Below are 14,680 nucleotides of genomic sequence, written 5' to 3'. Positions count from 1 at the left end.
GGTGTGGTGAAAAAAAGTAATCTCCGTTTTCATACAGTTCAACTAATTGTGTCGCATAGTTTTATAGGGCCACTTACAAATGCACGGTGCCGAGTTGCAGATACACGTCGGCCCCTTCATCGGTCACGCTGGCCGTGATGAGTGTGCACAGCGCGGTGTTAAAACCAACGTGTTTGATGTGCAGATTCGTTGCCACCACCTGACGTGTAATATCACTATAGTATACAATACAGAATTGCGCTGAATTAATAATAAATAAATTAATTCTTGTGATTGTCGACAAGCTACACAAATACGTCACGCTCACTCCTAAATCCCGGAAATTATATAGGTGTGGTGAAATTCGAATCTACAATGTAGGAAACAGAGTTCAATTATGCCGATTATATTCTCCAAAGCGTAAGAGAGCGACTCCAAGGTAAACTACTTGTCTTAAAGAAGGCGTTTAAAATGAAGTGCCGATGCTGTCGATGTCAAGTTTCAATTCTGAATTTAGAACCACTAATGTGGCTAAAAGTGCGTTAACACACGACGTAGCGTCCATTGCCACGTGGCGTCAACAATAGCCGCCTTTATATATTCGCTCTATCGCGCGTGAAATAGCCATAAATTTGACACGTTTATGTGAAATAGTTTTTGAGTTATGATGAGAGAGTCAAAAGTGGCTCCAAATGGTTCGTGTAACACGGTGCTGCACGCCAGTTTTGTTACTTGAACTGGGCTTGACACGATTCACACGATACCGCGTGTCTAGATCGTGTGTGTAAGAATGCGCGTGTAAAGCTGGCGGGAGCGGAAGGGAAAGACCACGCGATTTGTCACTTCTGCTGGGCCGGCTGAGCATTTGCATTCCGCCTGCACCAACCCTTAAACGACAGATTCTTTAACATAGTTGGGGAGTTTATTGAAAAACCTTAAATTTTTTGACCAAAGCATGAAACTTGGCACAGTTGTTCCTTATATCAAAATAAGCCGATTAAGATCAGCCTTCGGGAGCCTCCCCCTGGGGCCCGGGAGGGGGGTCAAAGTACCGCTTCACCCGGCTTGGTTTGAAAAATTCTAACTTACCCCGTTTAGTTAATAGGTCATGTTTGGTATCGTTTTCGAGTAAATCAATAACGTAGAATTCGTTTTCAGTACTAAAATTGTCATTTAATGGTAAATAAAATAAAAAAAATTAAAAAATTTGAAATTTTCATCCACGATTTACAAATTCAAGTCATCATAAATGACAAACTGTTTACTTTTTTCTATAAATAAAAAATATGACATGATAGCCTATTTAATATAGATTATAAAAATATAACTTTTATCCACCTTTACTAACGTTAAGTTCCACAAAAAAATTACTTTAAGACGCGCGGCGTCGGTACGCCACGAGCGTAATTTTAAAATGCCTTTATTTTAGAAACTCTATTAGACTCCGTTTAGCTATTAGGTCATGTTTGATATCGTTTTCGAGTAAATCAATAACGTAGAATTCATTTTTGGTACTAAAATTATAATTTAATGGTAAGTAAAATTAAAAAAATTTAAAAATTTGAAATTTTCATCCATGATTTACAAATTCAAGTCATCATAAATGACAAACTGTTTGCTTTTTCTATAAATAAAAAATATGATAAGAAAGCCTATTTAATATAGATTATAAAAAATATAACTTTTATTCACCTTCACAAACGTTAAGTTCCACTAAAAAATTACTTTAAGACGCGCGGCGTCGGGACGCCGCGAGCGTAATTTTAAAATACCTCTATTTTAAAAACTCTATTAGACCCGGTTTAGCTATTAGGTCATGTTTGATATAGTTTTCGAGTAAATTAATAACAAAGAATTTATTTTTGGTACTACAATTATAATTTAATTGTAAATAAATTAAAAAAAAATCATCTATAATTTGCAAATTCAAGTCAACAAAAATGTCAACCGTTTGCTTTTTCTCTTATGTCACCAAACACCCAGACAAGTTTGGTGGAAACTTCCTTCACGAACTGCTTGGTGTCTGATGACCATGGTCCAAATGTTTCAAATGCAATTGCCGCAAATATGTAGTTGTTTTTTAAAAATGCATATTTGTGCGTTTAAACTGGGCGTTTTGCAGCAGCAGTCTCTGGTTTCTGGGCCGAGCGCTAGACGTTGGACGGAGCCAAGGTATCCACACAGGTCACGCCCCACGCCAAGGGTCGTCCCAGAAACCAAGGCAAAAGCAAGCAACCATCAGGCCGCTTTCCGTCTGCTGCTGACAAGCCGACAGGTTCGAGGGTTGTCGGCATGTTCGCTGTGCCGAGAGCCTTGCGGATTAAATCGTTAAGTGCAGTGTGTCACAAAATTCGGCCAGCAATAGACTGACAGTGGAGTCCGTGGTGTCCTAATGCGTCGGCAGCAAGGGTGTGGTTGGCATGTCTTTAGCCCCAGTCTTAGACAAATGGCAGTATATGATGAAGTAAGGCAGCCTCGGAAGGAGGTATGTTCTCCAAGTGTCGATCTTTTCTAGTAAAGAGGTTCTTCCGGCACTCATTCACTGTTGCGTAAGGACCCTTGATCTGAAACAATATGTGCATTGTCATTTTATTTAAACAGATTCTGCTACTATCAAATTACAACATTTTGGTGGATCACCTTCACTATTACACACTTACCTATCATACAAAATAATTACAAACTTTAGTAGAATCTGATTAGCCTATCTATGATATTGCTCCATCTCGTAATAGTTTGAAGCCTTGGGTGGCCATGTTTCTCCCTTGTTGATCGTTTCAAGCTGCGTTTATCGTACCTATCCCATACTATGTCTAATCTAGAAACGTTTTCTTTTGGCTTTGAAGCTTAGCCAGGCCACTCAAGGTGTCAAACTATTACAAGATGGAGCAATATCAGAGGCAAATCAGATTCTACTAAAGTTTGTAATAATTTTCTATGATACGTAACGTAAGTGGGTAATACTGAAGGTTACGTGATCCACCAAAAAGTTGTAATTTGATAGTTGTAGACTCTAAAATGATAATGCACATATTGTTTCAGACCAAGTCGTTGCGCAACGGTGAATGAGTGGTCGAAGTACCTACCTCTTTAGGTACCAAAAAGATCGTCAATTGGAGAACATACCTCCTTCAGAGGCTGCCTTGGATCAGCATATACTGCGCACAGTGTACCAGGGGCCCATTTCTCGAAGCTACAAGTTACAGTTTTCAACTGGTTGTCAATGTCTAATATGACAAGTTGGAAAGAGACTTCCGCTTGTAACTTGTAACTTTCAGTTTTGAGAAATGGGACTCAGGGCGTTCTTGTTTGGAGTCAGGCGTTGGCGTTGGTGCCACACCAAAATTTGCCAAGTCCGTCTTCTTGGGGATGGAAGGAAGAAGGAGACGAATGGGTACCACACTGGTCAGACAACACTGCTTAGAAGTTACAAGATGTAAATGTAAATCAGGTTGCAAAAACCGATGCAACTGCATAAAGAGGGTAGAGCCTTTTTTATGCAGTTTCATATGTACCCAGCTATGTTTTTGTGAAGGGAATGTATAGTATGAGTATGAGTAATCTGTCAATTAGGACACCACAGACTAAACTATAAGTGCTAACTTTTCAGTGTTGGATACTCTATGGCAGTTCCGACTCAATTATAATAAGCTCATTATAATTGACTTTAGTTAACTATAATAATTTCAAAAATAGAACTTCATACAATTTCTATACTAATTTGCGATACCTGGCAAATTTTCCTGCATCTGAAACACATTTTTTTTATCTGTCGCGTTATCGGCCAATCAGAGACGTTTATTACAAACAATTGGTTGCTAGGTAATTCGATGTTGATACAACGGTGAACGACTCTATTGATATTAATTTTAACTTGCATGAATGGTGATATTTCCGTCCATTGATGATGAAGATGATGACTCGTAGAAAAAATATTGTATACAATAGTGATATAATTAAGCTTTTCACTCTCGTACCGTACTACACATGGTACTCGACTGAAAAGTTTTGTATTATATCACGATTGTATAAAATACTATTATATAAATTTCTTTCAGGATTTACTACAATGAATAAATAACAGGTACAGTCGGTCTTTAGATCGTGTGGTCCGACCCGAGTGTTGCCGTTGTCGACACGTCAATAATAATGAATCTTTTTCTATTTATGCATTAACACACCTCTGACACGGGCGATCAAATTTATGAAAGAGGCGCGTTCCCCGCAGACAGTCTAAGCTCGCGTAGGTGAACGCGTACTATCCTTTGTGAATAGGCTTTAATATCATATTTTTATATTTATAGAAAAAGCAAACCGTTTGACATTTATCGTGACTTGAATTTGCAACTCACAGAAAATGATTATTTTTATTTTTATTTCATTTAACATTAAATGGTCATTTTAGTACCAAAACTAAATTCTACGTTATTAATTTACTCGAAAACGGTACTAAATATGACCTAATAGCTAAACGGGTTCTAATAGAGTTTTATAAAATAAAGGTATTTTAAAATTACGCTCGCGGCGTCCCGACGCCGCGCGGCTTAAAGTTTTTTTTATGAAACTTAACGTTAGTAAAGGTGGGTAAAAGTTATATTATTCATAACCTATATTAAATAGGCTTTCATATCATATTTTTTATTTGTAGAAAAAGCAAACAGTTTGACATTTATGATGACTTGAATTTGTAAATCGTAGATGAAAATTTCAAACTTTAAATTTTTTTTTATTTTATTTACCATTAAATCATAATTTAGTACCAAAAATGAATTCCGTTATTGATTTACTCGAAAACGATACCAAACATGACCTATGAACTAAACGGGCTATGTTAGAATTTTTCAAAGCAAGCCGGGTGAAGCGGTACTTTGACCCCCCCTCCCGAGCCCCAGGGGGAGGCTCGAAGGCTCCCGATCTTAATCGGCTTATTTTGATATAAGGAACAACTGTGCCAAGTTTCATGCTTTGGTCAAGAAAAAGAAGGTTTGGCCTCTTTTTGTCGATAAACGTCCCCACTAACACGCTCCCTATTGTAAACAATAGACTCATATCAAATTTGCTACAATCAATGATTGTCTTATGCAGTATTTGGCATAGGAAACCAATATTTATACATTTTGGGTATTAAAAGTGTATGATGACTACGTATGTTCGATAAAAAGGTGTGTAATTTTTTATTTATTTTGGCCACCGAAAACGCTGTCAGTGATGTAATGACGTCATAAAATACGATCCTAACTTCATGTCGAATCAATAACTGACATAATGACATTTATGCCTCATACTTGTATATGTCAGAAAATGTTGTTTTCAAGTCAAATGACGTCATGCACTGATAATCTATACATTAACATGGCTGATGTTGTTTTCGCCTGATCACGTAAAATGATACTTACTTTAAAAATATTTTTTGCGGTTTTTAAGTCATAATAAAATATAGTCATATTTTTTTCGGCTAATTGGACAGTAATATAAGACAGACTTTAAAAAAGGGTCAGGTAAATGAAAACCGAAATAAACTACACGTATGAAAGAAAAAGTGACCAAGGCCTCTGGTGCCTGAGGCTGGAATCGAACCAGCGTACTCTGCCACCCAGGTCACAGTTGCTGAGGTCAAAATTATCTCTCATATGAGTAATTTATACAAGGACTACTAGCGCCCTCTGACCACCTCTAGGGTAGAACGATATGGTTCTTGCCCCCCATTGTGTGTGAGTTGAAATATTTTCAATGGATCATAATTTAACTTGTGTTAATTAGAAGGGTCATGTAGCCTATTATGTTGTACCTCTTCGCCCTTGCAGCTCGTGAACAAGTCCTTTGCGATTGGCTCCACCATGAGGCCGGTTAGCACCTCGCAAGCCATCTTCTTCAAACTGATGTCTATGCGCTGAAAGGGTAAATATATAGGTTGAATAAATCGTATCAAGAATAGGCTATATGCTAGTCATAGTAGTATAATAAAGAGTACTATCGTACAGTATGGCCACTTCCGCTCCCCGCTGAAAATGCCGCCCACCCTCTCTCGGTTACCGCACAGTTACCGCCTGTCAAAAACGCGAACAATCGACCTGTCATATTTCACTCATACAATAAGCATAGTATGCGTTCTACACGAGCTTAGACTGTGTGCTAGGAACGCGCCTCTTTTTTTTTATATTATAAATGGGCTTACTCTTGACCACAGACTAGCCAAAGGCAAAGACGTGGCCTACGATGGAGTGAGCTCGCCCAGAAGATGCCTGTTCACTCTTGATTTGAAGGTTGCCGGGTTATATGAGCTCGGAAATATAGCCGCCGGCAAGGAATTCCACTCCTTGGCAGTGCGCATAAGAAAAGAAGAAGCAAAGCGCTTCGTGCGGATTTGTGGAATATCCACCAAGTAAGGATGGAGACCGGCCGAGCGTCTAAGAGTCCGATGGTAGAATGGGGACGGTGGAATAAGCTCGTGTAGCTCTTGAGCACACTCCCCGAAGTGCAACCTGTAAAACACCGACAGACTAGCGACTTTCCGCCGATGGGCCAAAGACTGTAACTTGGCCGTTAGCTTCTTGTCGCCAATCATCCTCCTGGCTCTGCGCTCCACTGAGTCCAAAGCAGCGAGTTGGTATTTGGCTGAGCCGTCCCACAGGTGGCTGCAATACTCCATATATTTGATCGCCAGTGTCCGAGATGTGCTACTAGACTCATCAAATTTGGCACAATAAATGATTGTCTTCTGTGGTAATTATGGTAATATTTTATTTCGGTTAATTGGACAGTACTTAATCATCAATCCTCTATAGCGATTTAATTTGGTAATATTGCGTTTATTCTTTGTGCTGTTATTTATTACCCCTCAAACGCCTTGTCCCGTATCCGTCACAGACAATTTAAGCTGTAATTAACCAAGGTTATTATTAATTCAGTTACTTGATAACGGCGTTCCAGGCCCCGTAGCCGCAGTCTGGCTCTGTCGCGCCAATACCTATACAAGGGTGATAGAGCGAGATAGATTGCATTTCTGTGGCGTTTTGCGTCGCAGAAATGCCATTCGGCTGGGCCATTTTTTTCAAAGTCCATCCCACTATTTTGTAACATGGGTATTTTATACGTGTATAATACTCAGAATCGCGAGGTCTTTTGATCCTGATAGGAGAAAAAAAATGTCCCAAGATTTCCATACATTTTTTAAACCTTCCATTCCGTTACCGTCATACAAAATGTATGAAAAAATGGTAACGGAATGGGAAAAAAACTTTGGGACACTTTTTTTCTCCTATTAGGATTGAAAGAGCTCGCGATTCTGAGTGGAAACCACATAAAAATTTCCAAATCCAAAAAACAAAATGAAAAAAATGTCCAGCCTACGCACGGGCCAGGGGCTAAGAATTGGAGGTTTTGTACCTGCAAAATGTTGAGCATCTCTTGCACGAAGTCGACATTGAGCATAGCTTTCATGCTCACGTGGTAAGTCTGGAGATTTATGTAGCACTGCACAGCTAGACGCTGGGCTTCGATTGGGTTGTCTTTAACTGTAATGTAAATTTTTTGGGTGATTATTATTCTATCACGAAATACTTTGTTTCTTGTATACTACGTATTTTCTCCCGCGGACGCTCCGGGCTGTGGCTCCCTGCCGAGATATTCCCGATGAACTACAGTATGGAGTTCTCAAAAAAGGAGTGTACAAGTTTTTAATGGGTCGCCAATGCGCATGTGACACCCCTCGAGTTGCAAGCGTCCATAGGTTACGGTGACCGATTTCCATCAGGCGTGGTATATGGTGGGAGATGTACGGACTCACACTTTTTGTTAATATTTCTCAGAGCTGCAAATGTCTTGGGCTCCACGAGACTGTAGGCCGCCTTAGGGATCTTCAAACAGAGGGCAGCCAGAGCTCGCAGTGCGTTCATTCTGATGTAGAACCACACTGCTGCGTCATCACTTAGGATTGCTGTTGAGGACAAATTGGACAATATGGGTTACATGGACTATTGGGCATTTGTTATTCCACTGAGCAGGTGCAAAATTGCAATTTATTTTTGATTCATTGGTAATATTTTGGACCGCCCTGTGTGATCTTTCGTCGCTAAACAAATTACCTACCAATTTTGAATCCCGTCGACTTAAGGATCTGGACATCAGACGGGATGAGCTAATAACCCGTCCACCAGCGCCACCAGCGGCTATTACTTAATAATATACCAATGGTGTGCTTTGCTGCCCGTCATGTGCACGGGTATTTGTAAACAAACTTGGCTATGCGAGTCACATGCGAGCGCACCGACGAAATGGAAATTGAAACAGTCGCCGTGGTCGAAATCGGCTGGGAGAGTATATTATATATATGTCGGGGACAGGTCAGGATTGGCACCATTTTCAGACATCGGGGCGTTGCTGGGTCATCGAGGATTGAGACGAAGACGATAGTAATCAACGATTTATTTTACACACTTTAAATTTTACAATAACTGATAGGTAAACAACTTGGTTTAGAACAATTATAGCGTGGACAGTTCCGAGGAGGCTCTAAGACTTCTTGTCTCTAGCGTGGTCCGCCAGAGAGTGTTGGGTCTCAGGTATCCCGGCTCCGTCCTAGCGCACGAAGTGGGGACAACAACTGGTTGGGTGGACAACTGGTTGGTTGTGACGTCAGCTGTCCAGCTGCAACTCTTCGCGCGCTGCGCTATAATTGACTATCCGTGCCAATATCCGGTCTGTCTCCGACACGGCCTTCCTGCGCTTACACACGTCCTCGTGTGTTTTACTCTGCAACAATAATAGACACGCAAAGTACACCGTTCGGTCACTCCTGACGAAATCTCAAAGAAACTCGGTAATTCAAAGTAAAATGATCAACGTTAAAAACTTTAAGATAGCATTTACACACTATTACGTAATGCCAAAACGGTTGTTTAATTAGCAAGTGCCAATTTAGTTATTCTTCACAATAAAACCTTCAAAACTTTAAATTTCAAGAAATGGATAGCATTTATTACACACTATACGCAATGCCAAAACAACCAAGTTCCAATTTAGTTATTTATTCTTCCCAATAAAATCTTCAAAATATTAAATTTGATAAAATGGATAGCATTATTTACACACTATACGCAATGCCAAAACAACCGAGTACCAAATGTTGTCTTTTTTCACAATAAAATCTTCAACACATTTAATTTCATAAAATCCAAACAAGTATCTCATTCGTGGCCTATTGGTTATACCATAACCACACACTACGCGCATCCCCACGGGATCGCCGAGTCAACCCTGTGACTCTACGGTCTCTGCAAGACCCGACCTCCGCCAGAGCTCCCCGCGCATCGCGCACCCACGGACTGCACACAGCAGATACCGACTTCTAACGGGCTACGACTACGGTGAAGCCTCTGGTACGGTCTGACCAGCCGAACTGAGATCCTCATTCTCAATATTACACTCGCTATCTTTACATCTAAATCATCAAATGGTACGTGGCTATCTGGCATTTTCCTCAATCTATCGTGAGCCCATTAAATGTTAACCTATTTGTTTGCTGTCACAGAACTACCTAAAATTCACGGTTCGCAAAACAACGACTAATCCGCAATTAAAATTGTAAGATCTAAAAAAGCCTTTCACTTTTTCTTTATTATGAAACTAACTAAAAACATGACCAAAAAGTCAACTTTACCAGTTTTATATTTTGTCCTATCATTTTAGTTAAGGACAAAAAACCTTTTCAAAATTGTATGTAGGTACCAAAATAAGTCAACAATAGTAGAATGAAACTCAACGTGTTGATCTCACTGATCAAAATGTCACTAAATCAGAATCAAGGTAATGAGTTACAGTGCTCAGGTGAGTTACATCCATTCGGCAACTTGACACACGTCATACAGCTGACACACGGCGACATATGAACCACCTCTACCCGGTGTTCATCACATGAATATGGACTACCTCCATACGGCATCCAACATCGACCGATTACACCACCAAACCAAACGCACGCCACCCACACGTGGCCGCACAGAAACGGAAAAATAGATCCGAATTTTACTCCTATTACGTTTACGAATGATTGTAATGGTGTACGCAGTCTGAGCCAAAGCAACACATAGCAATATGGTACAAAATAAAAATTACGTTTTATAACCATGAAAACAACGAGTTTCATTCTTCGATTGCAAACTAATGTTTACCAAAAAAATGAATTTACTTTAGCATTAGCAACAGATGAGTTTCATTCTGTTTAGAATTCACAATCTAAACAGAACAAACATCGCAACAATATCCCAATAAAATGAGAACTGCTCACCAGATAAAGTATCAGAGTCCAAAGGTGTGTTCTTATTCGTAGACTTCACGATGACCAATTCACGCACGAAAGCTCAAGGCTTCAGTTGCCACTGCTATCGCTGCTGCAGCATCAGATGAAATCACGACGCGACGTCGTTTCATAGCTGGCCATTACTGAAATAATAATTTGCACGGTATCAGTTTCATTGTTTACCGAAGTAAAAACTCAAAGGGAAACAAATTCACAAATAAACAACGACTGGCATTGTCTTAGATATGAGATTTAACAATTATTATTTTATGAACTTTCTCTGATATTAAAATAAAACTTGAAATGGACAAACAAGTGTGAGCACGTGTTTGTTTGTCTTTAAACCTTTACTAAATAAAACGGCTTTTTTAAACTGCTTAACCATGGCACTGAATAAAATTCAATAATAAACAATTGGAAAGAAAACTTTCCCCTTTTTTCCCATTCTCCCTGTGCTGCAGTTTCTGCGATACTGGCGTGATGGCACACATTCCTAGATACCACACGTTGTGTAGACTTGACTGTAGCACACTGCAACATACAATTTCATATGCGTAGCTTCTGTTTTCACACAATAAACAATTCGAGATAGATCACGAATTAAGGGGTAGGTAGATTACTCTAATACTGGCAATAACTTGTCAAATTTGATAAACCACGGAACGTTACAGAATACGGATCTTGGAAACTAACAAAATCAGAATAAGAATCTCTGTTTTATGATTAAAAGACACTAAATAATTTTAGCACAAACAATAATTACGATTTTCGGAGTTTTATAATCACTACGTTTCAAATAATTCTCGTCAAGTGTAGGTACTATCAAACTTTCCACAAATGGGGTCCACAATTCACTAAATAACGTTATGAAATGAACTCACCTGCATTCAAGGTTAGACACGTGACCTTACTACCACGTTTCTAGGTTAGGAATTAGCTCGCAACAAACAGCTCCTGGAACTGCTCCCACCTTAAGCCTTTACCCTGGCAACACAAAATAAGGACGACTGACTACTGAGTCGTATGTGAATATCTGGCAGGGGCGACGCGGTCGGCATTTTTCTGGATGTCTAGGAATTCCTGATTTTTAGAACTGTTCTCCATACATAATGATGATGATGTAACGAAATGTCCTCGGCACTGATGTCATTTACACACACACGTCAACACAGACTGTCCAATCCAATATTTCCCAGTTTCGCATGTACTTGTTGCGTGCGAGGGTAGTTTTCCGACGCACAGCGCGGCGTGAAGTTTGTAAGAAGCGTTATTACTGCTATACTGTGTAAACGATTTGCGAAAGCTACGTAGACGGCTAGACGCTGCTCCTTTTAACTCGTTGACATTATTTTTCTAGCGGGTACTTCCTCTTTTTTTTCACGGTTATGAAAACTAGTATGATCGTTTCCATTGTTATCACTCATAAACAACATTTTCCTGGATGGCTTCATAGTCACTGCAACTTGCGGATGGCGACGACAAGCTGGTCGCCCTCCAATGGTGCGTTGGCCATACACACGTCGGCGGTAGCACACCATGTCATGGCGTTGGTTTCTTGTTTGTCGGGTTCCAAGTCCGGAAAGGTCACCCGTAGAATTGTAGGTTGATATTGACGAACTTTTCAGTGTCTCGATAAGGGCGTGTTGGATTTGCCATTATAATGTTTAATAATTGTAACATTTTAAGGTACGTTTCTCTCAAACATTTAAATTTATGGCAATAATGTCGGTAGACAAAGAAACCGGGTCGGTCTGGCAAGTTTACCTGGACTGGTTATAAAAGGGACTGCTCGTCGGCGAGCAGTCACTTTTAGTTCTACCAGCGCCACGAACAGAGATAAGTACCTTAATCTGATTATATAATAATAATAATTGTCTGAATTAGTTTATGAAATTATTTGAAGTACCTTAATCTGATTATTTAATAAATACCTGAATTAATTTATAAATTTATTCAATGAAAATTGTCTGAATTAATTTATGAAATGGATTAATGAAAATGTAATTAAAAAGTTAATGTTTTAGTGTTTCGTTATAAACAACTCTACAACCCTGTTTATGTCTGATTATTTAATAATAATTACCTGTATTTAACTATGAAAATTAATTAATGAAAACTACCTGAATAAATTGATGAAACTGACTAATGAAATTGTAATTAAAAATAAGCATATTTTACTATTTCATTATACGTAACTTAATAGTAACCATGTTTATGATTTTACTCCCTTGTTGAATATTTGATGTGTTTCTAACGAGTAAATATATAATTGGTGTCATTGATTTATATCCAACGCAGTTTTATTATGTCCCATATTTGCCAATTGAATTACATATTTAAATTTATCCCAAAAACAAATTTAATTAGGATCGCTTAAATGGAGAATACAAATACATGTTTACAATTATTTTATCATAATATTAGTCACTTCAGGTCATATGACATTTGGGTAAAGCTAATTTGTTCTTTGGAAGTTAGTTATTTCATCATATTAGTAGTCACTACAGGTCATATGACATTTGAGTAAAGCTAATTTGTTCCTTGGAAGTTAGTTACCTTTCTTGAAGTAAAAACGTTGATTATTATTTTAGACAAAAGGCTGCATATTATACCCCTTTAACATACTCGGTCGCATAATTGAATTGATATGATCTCTCATCCATCCATACTATCCACACAGTATAAAACCAGTAATAACTCTTCTTACAAACTTCACGCCGCGCGGTGTGTCCCCCTCCCTCCCCTCGCATGCGGCGAAAACATGCGAAACTGGTGATTATTGGGCTGGACAGTCGGGGCCGCGTTTGCGCGCTGTGTTGACGTGTTGAGTTCGGGAGAAAATGACGTCAGCACCGAAGACATATTTTCGTTACTGTAGTGTTTATGGGTGTATGGAAAGTTCTCAAAATGCGGAAATGTCATTCTTTAGAATTCCTAGACACCCAGAAAAGTAAGTGGTTGTTATATATTTGCAGTGTTAGGTACATTATTGCTTACGTAAATGGCGTAAAAGTGAGATTTAAAGCTAGAATGACACATTAAAATCAATAAGGATTTATCTGTAACGACATTTAGGTAGATGCTGCGATCTATCTAGCTCGAAAGTTTGGTACCTACTTAAATATTGTGCAAACATCTATTCAAACATTTTATGTAAATATGATTTCGTCAGTATTTAAGAAACAAATACGTACTTGAATCTTTATTAGATAAAAAGGTAGAAAGAGCGTTGGTACTAGCATAGCGCCATACACAGTTACTAATACGAGTAGGACAGTAGGTACCTACGTTTCTAGTTCAAACGAATCTTTTTTTTATTGTGATGGATTGGGTGTATTCTAGAGAAAACATATAAAATGAACACTTAAATTAACGCTTTTGCAATTATTGTTACACAATCTACTATTGCGCGTATGAGAGTAATATATTTATAATGATTTTTTGTGTCTTCAATACTGACTAATGTGGTGTCATGACGTGGTATTGTTATACTAAAACCTACTTACAGTTAATAGTACCTATTAGATTTACAACAACTTACATTGTACGAAGTCGATTATAGTAACGTTGTACAACCCTGCGTGACCTTGCGCAGTAGTAACGACCGCGCCGCCGCTGCCGGAGATTAACTACTGATATATCCTTATACTGTGCTATCCATCCATACTAATATTATAAATGCGAAAGTAACTCTGTCTGTCTGTCTGTTACGCTTTCCCGCTTAAACCACGCAACCGATGTTGATAAAATTTGGAACAGACAATCTTTAGACCCTGAGACAGAACATAGGCTACTTTTTATTTCGAAAAAAAGGGATGAAGGGGTTGAAAAAGAGGTTGAAAGTTTGTATGGGATTTCTTAATTTTAAAAGATAAAACCATGAAACTTTATATTTTAGCACTTGATAAGAAATCATTAAACATCTTGATAAGGTCGAACGCGATTAATTAACATTATTTTTACCTTTTTTTTTTGTGTGTCGTGCGGTGGGAAGTAAACATTAACTAAAAGCGGGTAGATTATATTTATTTGTCTACCCCGAACATTTATATAAATTAATATCGGGTAGTTTTGTGTTGTTTACATCTCCGGTGACATTTTGCTGGGACGTCAGTCTTCCGCGACCACGGCCAGTGCAACCTGGCCGAAACGTTGGGAAAAAAGGTAAAAATAATGTTAATTAATCGCGTTCGACCTGTATGTGACTTTAAATATGTGTACAAAGCGCGAGAACTTAAAGTGTTATCTTGATAAGGGATAGGGATAGGGATAGGGATAGGGATAGCGATAGGGATAGGGATAGGGATAGGGATAGGGATAGGGATAGGGATAGGGATAGGGATAGGGATAGGGATAGGGATAGGGATAGGGATAGGGATAGCGATAGGGATAGCGATAGCGATA

The 14,680-nt window shown here is 38.8% G+C and overlaps 1 protein-coding gene across 1 annotated transcript in view; it reads right to left on the bottom strand.

Annotated features, from left to right (window-relative positions):
• The window catches only part of LOC125225159, a 71,956-nt gene that overhangs the window by 48,285 nt on the left and 8,991 nt on the right, over positions 1-14,680 (bottom strand). Inside the window, exons 5-8 of the mRNA XM_048128736.1 lie at positions 7,766-7,915; positions 7,366-7,493; positions 5,768-5,869; positions 78-199 (exon numbers count right to left, since the gene is read on the bottom strand). Coding sequence (XP_047984693.1) covers positions 78-199; positions 5,768-5,869; positions 7,366-7,493; positions 7,766-7,915 — 502 coding nt within the window. The remainder of the gene's footprint in view (positions 1-77; positions 200-5,767; positions 5,870-7,365; positions 7,494-7,765; positions 7,916-14,680) is intronic.

The sequence above is a fragment of the Leguminivora glycinivorella genome, chromosome 4 (assembly GCF_023078275.1).
Source record: "Leguminivora glycinivorella isolate SPB_JAAS2020 chromosome 4, LegGlyc_1.1, whole genome shotgun sequence".
Lineage (NCBI taxonomy): Eukaryota > Metazoa > Arthropoda > Insecta > Lepidoptera > Tortricidae > Leguminivora > Leguminivora glycinivorella.
Note: the sequence above shows the minus strand (reverse complement) of the source record. Positions and strands in the feature narration are given on the sequence as shown.